This window comes from Vigna umbellata, chromosome 3 (assembly GCF_029865625.1).
Source record: "Vigna umbellata cultivar VRB3 chromosome 3, Vumbellata_1.0, whole genome shotgun sequence".
Classification (NCBI taxonomy): Eukaryota; Viridiplantae; Streptophyta; class Magnoliopsida; order Fabales; family Fabaceae; genus Vigna; species Vigna umbellata.
This window is the reverse complement of record NC_142167.1, coordinates 4,566,995-4,580,050: the sequence shown is the minus strand read 5'-3', so window position 1 is coordinate 4,580,050 and position 13,056 is coordinate 4,566,995. Positions and strand designations below refer to the sequence as shown.

The following is a 13,056-nucleotide window of genomic DNA, read 5'->3' as shown; positions in this document are numbered from 1 at the left end:
GAACTAGACCTAAACATATGATGTGACCGAATGAAAAATATGAAGAAACGACTCAAAAAAGACTAAGCACATGTAAACATGTTATACAACACATTTAAGAGAATTTAGAAGACACAAAAAAGTAATCAAAACTACCAAAATAGAACTTGGAAAACATCAAGGACAATATTATTTAACTTTGACCTTTGTTGATTGTTTTACTCATAATTTTATACACGGAATTCCAAATGAGATTATTATTATTTTTGTTGGAAACTAAAATTAAATAGGACTTTCATTTGACTAAAAACACGTATTTTTTTGGACCTCTAAGCTAGATGCAGTTTTATTTTAAAAATCATCAACATTTACTGCTATAATTGTTTTGTGTGTAAGGGAGGTTGTTTTAGACCATTCAAAGATAGCAACAATAAGAGAATGTTAGGAAAACACAAGGAAAAATAAAGATAACCTAAGCTTGGATTGCCAAATTATGGAATAAGCTCCTCTAACCTATATAACCCAATGGGAGACTCCGAAATGGGTAGTGGTTTGCAAAAGCTTGATGTTGGTGAAAAATGGTGTTCATGTAGTCATTTTAATGTGATGAGATGACTTCTCCTCCTCTAAAATATAGGACTCAAGCAAGGGGAAGAGACCACTATGGCTAATGGCTCATAAGCTTTTAAAAGGTTTGCTCTCCAAGCTAGATTTTTACCCTAAATACATGTGTCTCCTTGGGGCCCAAATCCTCTGTGCCTAAAACCCTACACTATAATCCAAGACCTAAATACAAGATCCAAAAGAAACCTTAAACTACTCGGCCAATTATACAAGGCTTAAAATAAACCTAATCTAGTAAGAACTCATTTATGACCCATGATGATAAGAGTTTGGGTCCACCTTCCACAAATGACTCCAAGTCTTTTTTAATATGTTTGGCCATGACTAAGGGTATGTCATCATATTCTTTATTTCCCCTTTTCTCTCTTGTTTTTTCTCTTCCCTTCCCTCCAACTTCTCTTTAAGTATTTTGACTCCATTTCTCATCTCTTTTAGAATAGGATTGCATCTCATAATAGTTGAGAAACCAAGGACATTCCTATGTAATCAGATTTCCAAACAAAAAAAGTTATTATTTATTTTAATGATTCTTTATTATCTTCATTTTCTTATAATTTTGTCACCAATGTTAGTATGGTTAGTTAAGAAAAATTACCCTTTCAACTTGAATAAGCACATATTGAAATTTGGTTTTGTTAGGATACTTTATACTAGGTTCCTAAATTTGGGGTAACTTTGTGTTTGAACTATGACTTTCTTTGGAATAAAAAATTATAGATAGAGAAACTATTTATATTTTTGATAAAATATTAGGATAGATGATCTAAATGTGAAGGTGACTTATTTACAAAATTTTAGTTTTTATGCAGGGATGATGTCTTGTTTTACAATTGTTTGAATGCTTTGAAATTAAATGTTATTTAAGTTTTAATTAATAAATGATCGATTTTACAATGCTTACATTGAACACTCTCAATGAGAAACTTATTTAGTGGTTGGATTATGCTTGTTCGGGTATATAATTATTAGACTAAGTTTTGAATGAGTAAAGTTAATTTCTATACTTTTTCATATATTAATTTATGAATTTAATGTGAATGAAAACACACGTTGAATTTTAATAATTAAGGTTGAATCGGGATGCAAGAAATATGACAACTAAGCAAATTATAAATTATATTGATCATTTTGAACTATTTAAAAGTTTTATTTGTTAAAGTGGTTTTAAATAAAAAATTTGAAAACTGTTTTGTTTGCTCAAGTGAAAATAGTATTCCAACTCAACCTTATTTTTGGTCAATTTTTTGCTCAAACAAATTTATTTATTTATATATTTTCTTATTGTCTCTAATAAATTGTATGTGGTTTTTTTATTATAAATGTAAAGTGAATATTAATTTGCTTATTTAATTGATTTATGATTTTGTTCAGATCATGTATTGTATATGAAAGTGATTGTTTTAGACTATTAGTAATAACTCTATGAAATTTGTGATCACTTATATGATATGACATGATATTAAAACTATGGTTTGATTTGTGTATTGTGTTGTAACATAAATCTTATTTTGATGATAATTTAAGTCATATAAACTTTAATATTAGGTGGTAAAAAACTAAAGGAGAATTTTTACACTATAACATATGTGAATGCACCAACTTAGATTGTAATGAATGTTAAGTTATCCATTACCTATTTAGTTCACTTATAAATCTAACTAGTAGTTTAAATCAAATATTAGTTTTTTAATTGAACATAATTAATATAAGTCTTTCAGAAGATATCAATTGATATTTTATTTATTGAATATATTTAATGTATAAATTCATATATAATCTTTATAACTTTTTATATTGGTATATTAATGGAATTATGATTTTTGTATACTGATATATTAATGGAATTATGATTTTTGTATATTAGTGTATTAATGAAATTTAATTGTTTTTTTTATTAATCATAATATTTCCTTATATATATATATATATATATATATATATATATATAATTTGTATTTTAAAATCTTATATAATTATGTAAAAGGAGTTACAAAATTAATCAACATAGAAGTGAAAAGTAACACTTATTCCTAACATTAAATAGGAAAACATAATAATTTTTTTAAAGATAATTGGTTATATGGAATTTACTTGAATAGATAAAACACTAGATGTTTTATTAAGTAAAATTAAATAACGAGGATTCAAATATTTTTTTACAATAGAAAATGTTATATTATAAAATAACAAAATTTTAAACCTACGTAAAAAAAGATGTAAATTGAAATGCAGGACAAACGATTTTTATATATCTCTATAAAAGAAATTGAATTTTCCCATTAAAACACCTAACCTGAACACGGTGATTTTGACTCCATTTTGAAACTAAGAACCCGTTTGAAACGAAGCCTCAAAGATCAGTCTTTCATTTGTCAATCAATACAGCAAATTTAATCAAAATAAAATACAGAAGATTTAGGAAAATAAATATTTAACCAAAAAAAAAAAATGAAGAGTGAGTATTTGAGAAAGTCTAAGCATGGATGGGTTAAAGTTAATTTGTCGTTTTTTTTTAAATATTTTTTATTTAAAATAATAAAAAATATTAACTCAATCAAGAATTCTCTAACTGTTAAACTCCTGTATATTATTATTTCACTGGATCTTCAACAAGTTTCGAGTTTCTATAACTTAATTCCAGAAACTCAATTATAAAATTTTGGCAAAATCAAAGACTTGTAATAAAAAAGGTCAGTGTAAATGAAAACCTAAATAAAATTTCTTAAACGATTGAAAAAGTTATTCACATTCTGAAGTTTTAGCCAAATGCACCAAAACAAAAAGCGTGCCTAAGCTTTTCGGATAAGCAAACAAGCGTGCGTAATTGCATTGGCGTTATTTTGACTGTCTCTGTTTTGGGCACCTTTGCGTTCTTCTTCTGTGCTCTTTCTTTTCTTCAATTCACAGCAAAGTTAGAGAGCGAGAGGGAAAGCAACCGAATACGCTTGTAACTTCCCTAATTACAAATTCCCCATTTTCACTACGAATCTCGAGGGTTTTATTGGAATTGAAAGGTCTCTGATCGATTCTGATTCGGAAAATGGCTTCTTCAAGTGCAGCCGGTGCTGGATCCACCGATCCCACAGCTGCAAGAAGAAACACCAAGCGACCCAAGTGTAATGCACTCTGATCTCTCTGATCTATCGTCGTTTTTCGCCCTTTTAGCTCCGTTTTCAGTGACCCTTTTCTCTATTTTTGGTTTGTGATGGAACTTTCGTATTTATTTTTGTTTGAGTTAAATTGAGTATGTGTTCGGGGGAAAAGGGGTTTTGGGTTTTATTTAGGTGCTTGTGAAAGGTGTATCGCTTGTGATAGTTCTCGTGTTAGTATTTAGTGCCTGATTGTTCCTAAATTGATATAGCCTTTGATGGAGTTCTATTTCATGAAGATACGATACTTTGTGGAAGCTAATGTCCATTTTTTTTATTTGATTTGATTTTCGGGTGTCGGTGTTTGTGTTCCAAGAGGCTTCTGATGTGAATCGGTGTTTGTGACTTAATGGAAGAGTTTCATGCAGTTGGATAGTGTGTGATGATTTTACAACAGTTTTTTTTTTTGTTTCTTTTTGCTCTTTTGGGTAGCAACAGAAAATTGAACTGATTAGAGCTCTTTTTGAAAATACAATGCCTTTCAGATTCAAAGTTTACCCAGCAAGAACTTCCAGCGTGTAAGCCAATTCTCACGCCACGAGCGGTAACACTAACTACTACTTCTTTTTTAATTCACTGCTTGTGACTTTATGTGTACTTAAATGCTTTTGAGTCCTTTTCTGTTGTCGTGATATTTCTGGTACTTAATTTAAGTTTTTGATGCAGGTTATTTCTGCATTCTTGCTTGTCAGCATTGTATTCGTTCCTATTGGAGTTGCTTCGCTAATTGCTTCGAGGAAGGTTATGTTGAGTGTTGTAAATTTGGTGACCTTATGCTCATAGTTGTATATAATGCTGAGTTCAACTTTCATTTTCTTGTATATGTCAGGTTGTTGAAATTGTTTTTAGGTATGAATCAACGTGCATACCAAATAATGTTACTGACAAGGTAGCATACATTCAAAGTTCTGCGAATAAAGCATGCAACATAACACTTCATGTAAATCTCCTTCGCACCTGTTTATCCATTTCATTTAACTGAATTCTTTCTATTAAATTTGTTCCTATGATTGACAATAAATGGAGTTCTCATTGAGGCAATCTTTTCTTTTCTTAAAACAATTTTCTTTTGAAAAGGTGCACAAGCATATGAAGTCACCTATTCATGTCTACTATCAGCTTGACAACTTTTACCAGAATCATCGCCGGTATGTAACAACCCTTGTCTTCATGCTTTAGACATTCATTTCAACTGTTTCTAATCCACATTTACAAAGTGAGGGAAAAAGGTCCTTCCATGAAACAAGGATATCCTGGTTCTTTCTTCACCAGTTTTCCCAAATATTTATTGGATAGGGGACTATCCAGAAACTGATGCTTGTCCTCCGCCTTTTCACAATGCTTCTTCTCTCAAGCTTATTCTCATAACATTATTTAACGGTCTTGAAATTTTATAAACCTAATGTAAAACTAATTTTCCAGTTTTACTCTGTACTCTGTATCATAGTAGGTAAATCCCTGATAGTAGTGTGGAGCAGCCAAGCCTGTAAAAAGGCCATAATGGTGTAGGTATAGCAGCTTGGACTATCCTTACACCAAATAATGCCCATAGTGCATATAGTTTTTCATACATACACAAAAATTTATCAGAATACAACTTCATTGCCCATTTTGTGTATGACAACATTTCAACGATCAATGTGAGTATTCCACATAATTTGACTGACAACCCCAGCTACAAAGGAAAGATTAGGTCTTGTGGTTGTGAGGTAAATGTTTCCCAACCAATCTCCTATATCTCTTAAGATCTATGAACAACTCACCATGATCACTCATTGGCGTTTGATTCAGATCCTTAGGAGTATCAATGGGCCTACACTCAATCTTGCCCATTTTCTCCAAAGTATGTAGGGCATATTTTCTTTGTGATATCACAATTCCTTCCTTTGATTGGGCCACCTCAATACCAATAAAGTATTTTAAAAAACCATGACCTTTGGTTTGAAAGTGGCATAATGAGTGCTTTTTCAGTTGGGAAATTTTAGCATCAGTTCTTGTAATCACAATATCATCAACATTAACAACTAGATACACATGTTTCTCAAGGAATGTAGCAATAGAACATTGAATGATCTATTTCTTATTAATCCCAATTTCAACATATGACTAAATTCTGCAAACCAGGCTAAAGGAGATCGTTTGGACCATAGAGATCTTTGCAATTTGCATTCTAAACTAAACTTTGTCTGGGCAACAAACCTAGGTGGTTGCTTCGTATAGATCTCCTTTTCCAATTCGCCATGAAGAAGGGCACTTTTAATGTTGTGTTGATGGGGAGTCCAGTGACAAATGATAACCATTGAACGATAGTGATTTTGGCCACAAAGAAAAGGTATCACTATAATTTAGACCATATTTCTGAGTGTATCTCTTATCCACTAATTTGTCTTTGAGGTGATCAACTTCACCAGTACATCCAATTTTAATAGCATAAACTTGTTTACGACCAGCTGGTTTCTTTCCAAGAGGAAGAGCAGCAACCTCTAGGTTCAAACACTTGCATTTTAGCAATCATGGCTTGTCACAATCTTGGATAATCAAGTGTTTCATGAATGTTTTTGGGAATAGTAAGTGAAAATACAGAGGAAACAAAGGAAAAATACAAGGGGGATAATCAATGATTGCTCAAAAAGTTGTAAGTGGGATTGGGGTTCTAAGTAGACCAAATACGTGTTTTACGTGTGATAGGCCAACCTGAATTATCATCATTAGGATCCAAAGGATAGTTTGATGGTGAAGGACACAAATCAAATGACTCCTTAGATACTTTACTATTGTTTGTGGTAAAATGTGGTTGATTTTTCTCTTGGTGAGGTATGAAAACAGGAAAAACACAAGAAGAAAGAGTCAAATTGTGTTTTAATTTTCTTTAAGCTTTTTCGTGAATTGTGACAAACTATCATTTATTAACTTTTGCGTTTGGTAAAATGCAACCAACGCAACTTTACAACTTAACTAATTTTCATGTTTTAAAGTGTTTGGCTTATGTATTCTCTCAATAACTCTCTTTCTCAAGTCAGTACAAACAATAATAATATGCAATGTTAAGGGATAGGAAGAAAGAGAAATACAAAATGCTTTTAGTGGTTCGTCTGACCAGCAAACTACATTAGGTTCTCAATCAATAGATCAGTGCTATCAAAACTCGGTTATGGTGGTGCCATGGCGGAAATTGGTGGCGGTTTTGCAACCTATTGCCAGAACAAAGCGATGGAGAATTGAGTTTCTCATGGCGGACCATGGTGGCTTCTTTTTGTATAACGATTGGAGGGAGCGAAACGGGTATAGTAGAAAATGCGGGGGGAGTGGCATGGAGAAGTAAGAAAGGCAGCAGTGTGGAGAAGAAACCCTATTCATGAAGGGCAGTAGGTGCATAGGAAGGAGAAGAAACCCTAAATGGAAGGTTGTTGTTTTATTTTTTTCTTCTGTTGGGTATAAAACCCAAGTAATACATACTTAAAAATTGGGTCAGGCACAATAAAAGCATTCAACTTAGTACCTGAACCTAATACCAACGCCTCTCCTTCTTCAACCTCATTATCCTTTGTCTCACCAATCGCCCTCCTCGCCGGTCACTGCCGCCACCAACTACCCTCGTGGCCGGTCACCGCTAGCCTCTGCATATTGCATGACTTTTTTTATTTCAAATTATTTTTTTCAAATGCCACCTGCATTTTTTAATTGTTTTTTCTTCTCCACTTTTGTATTTTCTGAAAAAATATACCTATTTTCAGCAATAATAATGCCCAATGACCAGCACAATTCAAGAGCATCCCACAAAATATACCTATTTTTCATTATAGTTATATTTTTGTACTTTTTTAAATGCGTATAGTATATTTCTTTTGACAACAATGTTTTTGCCATAGCTTGATATAGTTTCCATTATAACTTTATAAAGGATTCTTGGGGTCTTTGATATTTTTCGTTATCCGATATAGATAACACTCTAATAGATTAAGTATCACTAAGCAGATTAATGTTGCAAAGCAGAACACGAGTATTTTTGGGCTTGTAGCTATTCCTGGCTAATCTTTTGATTATTGTTTGGGCTTGTAACAACTCCTAGTTAACCCTTTGAGTATTGTTTGGACTCGTAACCACTCTTGGCTAACCTCGTCCAAGTATTCTTTTAACAAGCTAATTCTAGCTTAATCAAATATTCTTTTCACAAGCCATCTTTGGCGTAACCAAATATTTTTTTCACAAGCCACTTTTGTCTTAATCAATTATTTTTTTACAAGCCACTTTTGGCTTAACTAATACGATCCTGTCCAAGAAAGAGCACAATCTTTTCTGAATTTGAATCCTCTAGGGGCACAATAAAAATAAATCAGAGACGAACGCGGAATAAGATAGAGATGGAGATGCCACAATCTAGCATATTGATAAGTCAAGGAAGATTCACCACAAAGATGTTAATCTTTGATAAGAATCAAAGTTCTAAACCAAGAACCAAGAGAATCCTCTCTCAAAAATGCAAATGCATATATTATGACTCCAAAAGTGTCTACATATGTATTTGCTGCCCCTATATATAGGTATAAATGTTTAAGGCACCTAAGAAACCCTAAAAGAAAGCCCAAGGATATTGGATCCAAAAATAACTTAAAAAATAGAAACAAATTGTTTGCAATTAAAATAAAAAAAATACAATTTATTTAATTTCCTAAATTATTCTTCATTTGTGCTCATGATCTTCACGTTCTTTAAATTCCTCTCTTCATGGAAGATTATAACATTCAAGATTTAAGGAGACGTGTTTTGATCTTTGATCTTTGACCTTGTCATAGATCTTTTGAATTGCAAATGTTCTTCTTCAAGTTCTTCTCATATATGTTTCAGGAGATAGTCCTTTATCATTAACATAACATTGACAAAGAAAACAAGATTAACCAGCAAAGATATGAACTGAATATATAAGTATAGAAAATACGATTTGGAGAGTAATTCATCTCTCAGCTCATTCATTCATTTATAGGAGTTCCTTACATCAAAGAAACACAATGATGTAATGTTCAATCCTACCCGAATGTGTCAGATGGGTAATACTATGCATAAGTTAACCTATTCTAACAAGTTAACCCATCTAAATAAGTTACACAATTCTGACAAAGTTGCAACTATCGTTACATATATTTAAGCTGTAATGTAACTGTGATTCTGTTACGTAACTTCTACAACTATATGGAATTGTTAGATAACAAATTATTATTTGTATGGCATGTAAGGTATAGAGGCATCCACATATATGATGTTTTCCTCCTATACTCTTCTTTTTATTTAGAGTACATTGCCATTTTAATGTCTTTGATTGGTTATTTTCCTCAACTGTTTCAGGCTTAATATATTTACTTATAAGCATGACAATTTTGTTTACTTTTAGATATGTTAAAAGCCGAAGTGATGCGCAATTGAGGGATCGTAATAAAGAGAACTCCACAAGTGATTGTAAGCCTGAAGATACAGCCAATGGAAAGGCAATTGTACCTTGTGGTCTTATAGCTTGGAGTTTATTCAATGACACTTACAGTTTCTCCCGGGACAACAGGAATTTGACAGTGAACAAGGAAGGCATCTCTTGGAAGAGTGATAGAGAGCACAAATTTGGAAAAGATGTTTTCCCTAAAAACTTCCAGAATGGTTCTATTAGAGGTGGTGCAATCCTCAATGAATCCATACCAGTGAGTATTTTTATAAACTTTTGTTTTGATTAGATTAAAATTCTATCAAGTATATTTACTTTTCTTCACAAGGTTCAGCTGTGAAATTAGATTTTAGCCTTCATTTACCCTTGCATGGGCTTGTGTTATGCATGTATCTTTTAGTTTATTTGTTACTGCTACTACTGCTCTTTATACTTGTATTCGTAATTTATATATGACAATGATTCTTCACATGGCAAATTATTCTGCTGTTTCACATATTTGCATAGCTTAATATAAAAATTTCAATTGCGTCCCTTGATATTCATATGTTCCATCTTTTAATTAATCCAAGTTTTGTCAATCAATGGGGGATATTTTACTGACTTTTTTGGAATGTTTTATGGAACAGTTGAGTAAGCAGGAGGATCTTATTGTCTGGATGCGAACCGCTGCTTTGCCAACTTTTAGGAAGTTGTATGGAAGGATAGAGGAGGATCTGAATGAAGGTGATACCATAAATGTAATACTGCATAATAACTATAACACATACAGTTTTAATGGCAAGAAAAAGCTTGTACTGTCAACTACTAGCTGGCTTGGTGGGAAGAATGACTTCCTGGGCATTGCCTATCTCACTGTCGGAGGATTGTGCTTCTTTTTGGCTCTGGCTTTTACCATTGTATATTTTGTCAAGCCAAGGTAAATACTTGAAATCCACACTATTGCTTTTGGGTTCAGACCATGAAAGTTCATTTTATGACTAGCACTTGTTTTGATGGGTTAGGGAACTTGTTTTGGTTTAATTAAGGATACATGTAGGGGAAAAGCTCGATGTACCAATGTTATATGCCAATAGTAGGCATAAATATAAAGGTACATGTTAGTAGGGGTATGAAAGTGGGAGGAGTCCAGAAGGTGGCAAATTTTCTCTTTTTTTATTTTTTATTTTCTTTTGTAGACATCATTTTTGTATACAGGTTGGGGTAATATATACTTGTTACTGACCAAAAAAAAATAATTGAAAGTAAATTTTGTAGATAGGAAATTCATGGGGTAGCATGCCAATATTAAGAGTGCCTGCATCTATTTCGGTCTGTGTGTTCACTCAACTGTTTGAATGAAGTAGTTTAGGATCTTGTTCTTAGCTCCTTTATCCAATTGAAATATGTTTAAAAAATTTACAGTTATGATTTGTAGAACACGCAAAAGCCTCAGAATATCTGTTTTAATGCTTTTCTCATGAATTTATTTCACATTTTTCTTTTTATTTTCTTGTTCTTTTTCTAGAAGTACTTACGGAGAACTAAAATTCACCCATGCTTCAACGGCTACTTGAAGTGGCAATTTTGTATTATTATTAACTCCTAACCTATCTTTCCATCTTTGTAGGCAACTTGGAGATCCCTCATATTTGTCATGGAATAGAAATCCAGGAGGGCACTGATCAGAGAAACTCGTCATGCTTGTTTGTCATTTTCCATGGTTACAGGGCTCTTAGGTATTCTACAAATGGGATTGTAGTTTTTGTACATGAATGTTACCCAATTACTTGTAGCACTTGTCAATTTAGGTGTTCTTACCATCCTCTCCAAGAAAACCAAAACACTTTTGTATGTTGTGCATCAGAGTTGAATATGTTGTATGCCCCTCTCACAATACATGGCGTTCAATTATATGTTCTAGTTGCACTTAACACCATTTGGAAACAATTAGTGTTGCTCATAGTTTAGATTAAGAAAGAAATTAAACCTGCAAAAAATGGATTTTAAGAGTTCAACTGAGCTGTATACTGTACTGAACTGTTCATATGTTAGTAAACTAACTGTTCTTTAAAATAAGAGACTAAAATATACTGTTATACTTGGGACATTACCAATTGCTTTCTCTTGTGGATTTCTACTGTTGGGTGCCATGGACAAAACATGCATATGGAGAAAGAGAGTGGTGGATGTGGTAAAACAAAGTGGCTTGATAATGAATCCAACAAAATTTCTAAAAGTTGCTGCAATGGTAAATTCTTTTTGCACCTCCGTACCCTTGGTCCTGTACTTTCGTGAATATTAAAATTTTCGTTTTATTCTTTTTGGATTATATAATTCAGTAGTTGAAAATGACTTTTGATTATGTAATCTGGAAATTATTTTTTTTCTTCAGTTTTCGAAAATCAATTTTAGCTTTTGAATCATACAGTTGAAAAGTTAAAAATAGGTTTTGGATTATGTAATTTAGAGGTCTATGAGAATAATTTTTCGGTTTGTGTGATTTGAAAGTTAATTTTTTATTTTAAGATTTGAAAAGTTTATTCATTGTACGATTACTATTTTATTATTCAACCTAAAGAAGCAAAACAAAAGATTGACAGTGTGGAACAGTCGATCATAGAAAAGTCTGGGGCAGACTATAAAAGTTTGGGGTAGACTGAGTTTTTGAGTGTGTTCATTCGTTTAGGCTTGTCTCGCATAACTTACAGTTTGTGTGGATCAAGGACGAGTTGGGATTGGGTAACATGTATAATTCTTTTTCCAACCCTAGTCTAACATAAGAATACGAAAACCCCTCTCTAGCATTGCTGTGTGCAAACCCCTCTCTAGTTGGTTAATCTTTCTTTGTTCTCTTTCTCTCACCAACTTAATCCAAATAAACACCATCGATTAATGCTGATGCAATTGATGGAACTAAAACGTGAATTTATTTTGTACTTACATGTTGTGTTTGCTAATGTATTTAGATCATGCCACTCCGTTACTCAACACCTTTTGGTAGGAGTAGGAGTGTGAACTGGCTCACATGGGTTGATTCATGGGTTTCCATGGGATTGAGCCAAAAAAAGATTAGTTCAACGTAACTCAACCCACCATAGGTTGATGGATAGGTTGATGGATTTGTAGACTGATTCACTCATGACTGATTTATTTTTTTAATTTATTTTATACATTTATTGTAATACAATTAAAGTGGATTACTCAATTTATTTTCTTAATATAGTGGAATCAAAATGTTTATCTAATTCTCCAAAAAATATTATAAAGATAGTAATTTTAAAATAAAAGTATCAATGTATACAACTTGATAGACAAACAAAATCAAACATTTAAGCTATTAAAACATTATTTAATAATATTCCAATATTTAAAAAGATCAAATTGTAAACCTATGTAATTAAAAGTATTAAATAATTATAATAAAAATTTATAAAAAAATGGTAAAAAAGTTAATAAAGTGTTATATATGGGTCAATCTACTTTCAACCTAACTTGAACTTGTGGATTAATGAGTCGGGTTCAAGTTGGCTTACGAGTTAGAATCCATTTTGACATTTTTACTTTTTGGACATCCCTTTATACTAATTAAGTTGATGTACATAAATTTTAGTCTAAAGTGGAGCTATTTTCCAATTGTTTAAAATCTTAAGCAAAAGGTTTGCAGAGATGAAATATTAGTAAATAAAAGATTGTTGTTGTTAAACTTTTTTACTTTGAACATTTTTTCTTACTTTATCATTTTAGTTTTTTGAAATTTATACATTTTATGGATTTATGAAATATGTACCAAAATTTAATATAACTAATTGTAAATATTAACATTATACAAACTTAATATAGAAACAAACTTCATTCCAAAATTACATGAAAATATGAGAAAAATTATCTTTATTT

The 13,056-nt window shown here is 31.9% G+C and overlaps 1 protein-coding gene across 1 annotated transcript; it reads left to right on the top strand.

Annotated features, from left to right (window-relative positions):
- Nucleotides 1-3,368: 3,368 nt before the first annotated feature.
- Nucleotides 3,369-11,093, top strand: ALIS5 (ALA-interacting subunit 5). Its single transcript, XM_047314361.2, has 8 exons — nt 3,369-3,719; nt 4,238-4,296; nt 4,419-4,493; nt 4,582-4,692; nt 4,830-4,900; nt 9,139-9,436; nt 9,810-10,099; nt 10,790-11,093. The coding sequence occupies exons 1-8, from the start codon at nt 3,644-3,646 to the stop codon at nt 10,842-10,844; spliced, it is 1,035 nt and encodes a 344-aa protein (XP_047170317.1). The 5' UTR covers nt 3,369-3,643; the 3' UTR covers nt 10,845-11,093.
- Nucleotides 11,094-13,056: the final 1,963 nt, after the last annotated feature.